The 6,794-nt window shown below is 33.2% G+C and overlaps 1 protein-coding gene across 4 annotated transcripts in view; it reads left to right on the top strand.

The window, feature by feature from the left end:
* The window catches only part of LOC107438152 (Microfibril-associated protein 1), a 40,326-nt gene that overhangs the window by 10,665 nt on the left and 22,867 nt on the right, over positions 1-6,794 (top strand). The window contains exon 1 of one of the 4 annotated variants that reach the window (XM_043047297.2): positions 5,978-6,173. The exons of 1 other annotated variant lie outside the window; for it this stretch is intronic. Coding sequence is in view for 1 of the 3 variants with exons in the window: in XM_043047296.2 (XP_042903230.1) it covers positions 6,243-6,249 (7 nt within the window). In the remaining 2 variants the exon portion in view is untranslated. Of the gene's footprint in view, positions 1-5,977; positions 6,586-6,794 lie in introns of those variants that run through there. 2 more of the 4 variants (XM_043047296.2, XM_071177417.1) reach the window with 2 other exon arrangements.

Raw genomic sequence — 6,794 nt, 5'->3', positions numbered from 1 at the left:
ATACACACCACTATCTGGGGCCCTACACTTACGGGGTAAATAAAACCACCATGATTTTGTGCAATAATTGAGCGCAAAAAAAAACAATATGAGTCAAATATATATTGTGTTAAGTAAATAGTCATTGCGATTTTTTTTTGCAACAAATTGCAGTAATGTAGTTTCTGAAATACTTGAACCATTTAGAATAGTAGTTTTCACGTAAATGATAGCAGACAATTTAAGCTTCATCATAAAGAACAAATCGAGCAATTTTGTTGAGTTTTGGAGATTTGACAGCACGATGAACATGGAATATCAAAGTGTTCGCACCACATTCTGCTATTTTACTTCCGTAGAAGGAAATTTCGCTCGTCAAGCTCGTGAAAAATTGCGTAAAGTTTACGATAACGATGCTCTACATGAATGTCATACCAAAACTGGTACGAGAAATTTCGAGCTGGTGATTTTAATTCGAAAGATACTCCTCGTTCAGGAAGACCTACCCAGATATATGATGACATAATAACGACATTGATCCAGTCAAGTCCTCGTTAAACGAGACGAGAAATTGTTAAGGTATTGAAGATCAGTCTAAAATGTCTTAAAGTTCATCTAAAGAAACTGGGATAGCGTAAACAAGGGATAACTCACAAATTCGAGAAAGTTCATTTGACGGCTTGAATAAAGACCTGCAATGGACCGATGAAACGCGAAGAAAACGACCCTCAATAAAAAACGAATTCAGAACTTTCAAAGAGAAAAAGAACTTTCAAAAGAAACGAATGATAACTGGTGATGAGACGATGATTGTTTACAGCAATGTGGTGCTCAAGCGATTTTAGTCGTGAGATGAAAATTCGCCATCAACGACTTCAAATCCAAAACATCGTCAGAGCTAGGTTCTGCTCTCAGAGTGGTGGGATTTGAAGGTTAGTAGATTGTTTTTTTTTTTTGAGCTCCAATCACAGACCGGAACAATTAATTCAGATGTATACTCGAGGCAATAGAACAATTTGAACTAATCTATCTTTCAGAAACATCCTGAGCTCGTTAATCGTAAAGCAGTAGTGTTCCATTACAAAAACGCGAGACCATTTACATCTTTGACGACCAGTCAAAAGTTATTGAAGCTTTGATGGGATGTGTTTCACCAACCGCCATACTCACCTGACCTAGCGTCGTCCAGACTTCCATTTATTTTGCTCTCTTCAAAACTCCTTGCTTGGAGTAATGTTAAATTTAGATGAGGTTGTAAATCAGCACCTTGTTCAGTTTCTCGCAAATAAAAATAGGTCCTTTTACGAACGAAGTATTGTGAAGCTAGATGAACAATGGCAAAAAGCCATCGAACACGACGGAACATATATCATTGATTAAACTTTAACCTTTATATTAAAATATGACTTTGAAAAATGTAGAAAAAAAAACGCAATGGTATTTTACTCAACCAAATGTATTAAGAAAGTCAATGTTTAAACACACGTTCACAAAGAGTAATTTACTCACATCTCCACCTGTGCTGGAAAAGAATCGAATAAATAAAAAAAGGGGGGAAAGTGTCCCATCACTAAAAAGCCACTTCTGATAATAGTCAAAATAGCCAGCCAGTAAGCATCAACATTATACGTATGCCTTGTTTTAATCATGGGAGGGGCAGCGTACTCAACCATACATGTAGAGTTGTCCAACAACAGGTTCGCAGGTGGCGTACCTCCTGATTATCATTTTACTTCGCATGCGCTGGCCAGGCTAAGTTGACCACTGTAGGTACAGCCTTCGCACACAATTTATGAGCCTCCATCCTGCTGTATAAAGGAGAATAAATCCTCCTTTCTTCTCTCTTCTTCTTACCAATTGCACACAAAATCGTTTGAACCGGCCAAAATTCTTTTTTTTTTCTTTTGCTCCCCTTATACTAAAGGATAACTTTCAACTTAAGATGCTGATTAATTCTTTTATATAGTAAATTGTTTGTAGGATAGATAAAATGAAACAATAGATGAAGAAAAGAAGAGGAAATCTTCTCCAATGAACAGCAAGGTGGAGATTCTATAATGGATAGGGAAGCATGCTAGTAAACTTAACTTATCTTTTTCCTCGGGTCTCAAGAAGACTACTAATTACCAAAATAAATAAAAAATGCTAGGAGCGCAATTACTGTCATTTGTAGAGAGGATGGGTGGCAAAAGCCAGATTTTCCAACATGGTAATTCTTCAATCAGCATTACAAAATCTTCATATTGGTAGTTCTTCAATAACTGGGTACTTGGCCTGTTCTATTCTTTAACATCAATCCCCAAGACAATGTAGGGACTCTGCTCAGTAGGGCCGTAATTAAAAAAAGGGGGGAGTTTCAGTTTGTGATAGAATTTAAGGCTACTATCATTGAAGCCTTAGCTTGCTGTTGATGATATTATCCTCTAGGTATTGGTAAATGGTAAGCATAATCACATATTTCAAATCTCTTGTAAATGCTGCAGGTATTATAGCTTTTATTAGAAGTAGTTTTATTTGGATGGGCACTGTCTTCCTTTTGTTTCACTCATTCGATTTTTCCCTTGTCCAGGTGGGTCAGAGAGTGTGTTAATCCTATGTGTTTGGATATCGAATGAATACATTTTTGGTTCCCATAATTTTTTTTTCTGTCTAATTATGTCATAAGATCAAGGTGCGTTTATTTAAGTGAGACAAACTGAAAAATAAACGAAATATGTTTGAAAGTGTTGTTAATTTCAATCTCTTTTATAGATTTTTGCTTTTCATTGGTCACAATTTTTTATATTTTCGTGTGCACGTATCATCACAGGAGATAATGAAAAAAAAACACGCAAATTTTAAATGCTTTAGAAATTGAAAAGGATTCTCCTGATATTGCTCTTTCTCTAACACTGGAATAAAACTTAAAATTGTGAACTCTTTTCAAAAATAAAAACCCCTTCAAAAAAATACACACTTGTCCAACCATGGTTGCTACGGCCTGGAAAGTGTCTCAAAATGGTATCGAAATCGAGAAAAATATAGATATTTTGAGTGATTGATACCTGCAAAAAAATTTCTAACTCAAAGAGAATATAAATATGACTAAAAAAAGCTTAGGAATGTTTTTGTTAGACCTAAGTGGAAGTTGAGTTTGAACATATTTTAGCAGCCTTAAAAACTTTTGCTACTTTCTCTCCTTTAACTGAAATCTCACCACGTGATAATTGAGTTGGATTCTCTAATTCGTGGTGAGATTTGAACAAAGTTGTATGCTATATGAATTGTTCTGGATTATTGATGCGTAGTGGTAGCAAAATAAATTAAACTTTGCTATAACTAGAAAATATTTTTTTTTTTTGCAAAGCGGAGCATATTGCCAACTGTGTGGGCAAGGATGCCACGGGTGACCAAAAATTCCATTTTATTTATTTATTTAGTCCTAATTACCACTATAACTTAAATTGCAAATATTTCATTCAAGCGAAAATAATCTTTTCATTCAATTTCAGTTGCACACTAAAAAAAAATACTACAAAAAATTGCTAACTTTATTTCCTTTTAATAGATTTTTACTTTTTATTAGTCACCACTTTTTATATTTTTAATTATGGTTGAGAGAAAACTACCTAATTTTTTTTACTGAATAAACACTAATATTAAACACTTGTACTACTATTTTCTTACTTTTTTCAAAAAAAAGGAATTGTTCTTTTAAAAGAACTTTAGGTAAAATTAGTGCTTATTTTGTGGTTTAATATGGAAAGCGTGTGAAGGAGAAGACATGAATTGTCACTTATCTAGTGGTAATTAGTGATTTTTCCACTAAATTGCTAATAAACTTAAAATCCATTTAGAAGTTGCTTAATAGTGTGAGCAGAAGGAAAAAACTTTTTTCCTAGACTTGGAGTCATTTGAAAAATGAAAGAAACTTTTTTTAAATTCATTGCATTATCATTCAAACTTAACAGAATAAAAATGAATAAAAAGTTTTAGTTAAGTTCTAAAATAGGTTTTAAATAAGATAAGGTATAGTCTTTGATGCAGTTCGAAATTTCGCTGTGCTTTAAGAATTTTCCATGAAACATCAAAAAATTGTTTTATTTCCTTGATCTCTAGAATTCGGTTTCGTTTTGTTCCAATTTTTTAGCAGGATTTAATAATTTTCAGAGTTGTCACCTGCACCTAAAATTATAACAAGTGATCGAAAGTTGATTAATTTTCCATTATTTAACTTCCTTAACTATTACATTACAACTACCACCATTACTTATATTGTAAATTATATACATTTAAAACGAACCTATTAATTTTATTAAGTATTATTTAATAAATTTTCGTTCACTTAACAGGTCTGTCCAGGCTACATTTACTGCCGTTTAGCGGTACCTTCACAAATTCAACTCTAGGAAAAACGGTAGTTTAACAAAATACTTTTTCTCAAAATTTTATTTTTGTATCCCACAAGAAACGATAAATCCATATTTTTGTGTTGAATTCATAATATAATTTTTAATTTTCGCAAATTATGTCTAAATTTTCACAAAATAGGTACCTCTCAGAAAAACCTGGAGATACTCCTGCGTAACTTACTTAATTATTACAATGCAAATAGCTCAATGACTTACATTGTAAATTATACATATTTAGAGCGAGACTATTCCTTGTATTCACATACAGTAGTAAACTGAAAGATACAGGCTAGACAGAGTTGCTGATTTAATTTTAATCTCTTTTAATGAATTTTTGCTTTTTATCAGTCTTTATTTTGGCCAGTTTTAGAAAATCTGGCATTCCTGAAAACTACATGCAATATTGCGATATTAATTGCGATGATTGCTTTTGAACCCTTTTCACTTGTAATAAAAAAAACTCATCTATATGAGAAGTTTATATCGCAACCATTTTATAAAATCTTTGCGAAAAAGTGGAGAAGTTGAAATTATTGTGTCGTTTTTGCTTAAAAAATGTTTCCACGGTTCCTGAAATTGATGATGATAGCAAGTTTACTTTAATACTAGTTGGACCTTTTATCAGATATTTCTTTTTATAGCCCGTACTTTTATAGATATTCCTTTTTTCGTCTACCCCTCCCCTCCCTCAAATATTCGCAACACAATCATTCGCTACTCAAAAACTCAGATTTTTCCTACTTTTAAAGCTGTTAATGGAATGGAGCTATAGCACGTCCTTTTTTTGGAACAATTTTGACGTGAGTGGTTTGTTTTGTGCAATATGTCTCTGATAGTGCCCACATTTCTTTGCTTTGCTTTCAGTTTAGGGTCATTCTCACTGCAGGTGATTCACACACCCTCCAATCCGGAGAATGAGTACCTCATAGGTGAAATATATTCTCCTGTGGAAAATTCATTAAATTGCAATTCTCCCAGAACACGGTTTGCTCACTTCCGATCGCCTTTGAGGAAGGAAGTATAAGAACCTGATTAGTGAAACATATTTATTGCGATAGATTTACCAATCAAGTTCTTCATTTTTCTCTATTGGCGATCGCAACTCTCGAATACGCCATCAGTGGGGAAAGACCGGTTTCATGCCTTTGGCCCTTCTCCCTTCCCTCGCCCCATATTTTCAGTTGTATAGGAAATGTACTGCACTATTTTCCCTTTTTATTTCATAAAAATATTTTTTAAAATTTCCGTGATGCTTTTCTTTAGAACTCTATTTAATGCAGTTTTCAGTTCCATATAGTTTTCCAACTTAAAAGATTTTAATCTATGTGACAATCAAGAGAGAAACTAGCGTACTTCCTTCCTCAATGACTCTCCATACGCTAGTGGAGAAAGCATGTGAGGTGTTGCCATACGTAGAGAGTTCTGCTCTACGCCACCTGCAGCCCATTTCGATCGCCAATGGTGATCGGACATGCCTGAACGGCATTTAGTGGGAATGGCCATGAAAGTTTTCATAAATTCATACAACAAAAACGGTCCCTTTTGTTTCCTTAGAACACCTCAGTAAGGAATAGCTTTCTATTTTCGATACAAATTTAATTGTCATCGAACTAAAGAAAAAGCATTTTTCAATGCATATATTTGAAAAAGTTCATTCCGTTTAAACCGACGCATATATAGCCATAAGCCCTATAATATTTGTGAAATTAAACTGAGAAAACTCATTAATCAGTTTGAGATGGAGTTTTGTTCTCTTACTACCCTGGTCCATCTCAATAAATGTTTACATTGTGAAAAATAAAAGTAGGTTCATTTACTTCTTTTTCAAATTTAGTTTTATTAGAATACTGTTGTTATTTTTTCTTTAAATGAATGTTTCGTAGGTGTATTGAAGCATTATATTCCTTACTTCTCAGTTTAAACTATCTATGAATCATAATAATGAGTTTATGAATCTGTCTTGAAAAAATTCCGTATTGTGATATCAAAATAAATGTGCAAGTTTAAAATCCCTTAGATGTCCCGACGATTGTAGTTGGCGTGACATGTCACGATGCGATACGAAAATAATCCCTTTCTATTTACTGTATTTTATTTGAAAGCATTTTTCATTTCAAGGAAAACTGGGGAGACTTTTCCAAAATAATCTTTTTTTTTTTAAATATTGTGACTTTTACTGAAGTGAATTTTTGTGTAATTGAAATAAATTGAGCAGGTTTGATTTTTCGTTTAGTTCCTGTTAAGATTAGATTAATTAGTAATATAAAAAGAAATATTATCCGATCAGAATGATTCTTCTGGGGAGATTTCTGTATCTATGCCAAAATAATTGCCATGTTTTGGCGAATTCAGGGCAGTGGCCCATGAACTAAAAATAAAAGCATCACATAACGGGACCAACGTGAAAAGTTTAAATAGTAGCCA

The sequence above is a fragment of the Parasteatoda tepidariorum genome, chromosome 1, assembly GCF_043381705.1.
Source record: "Parasteatoda tepidariorum isolate YZ-2023 chromosome 1, CAS_Ptep_4.0, whole genome shotgun sequence".
Lineage (NCBI taxonomy): Eukaryota > Metazoa > Arthropoda > Arachnida > Araneae > Theridiidae > Parasteatoda > Parasteatoda tepidariorum.
The sequence above is the reverse complement of the archived record's forward strand: the minus strand, read 5'-3'. Positions and strand labels throughout refer to the sequence as shown.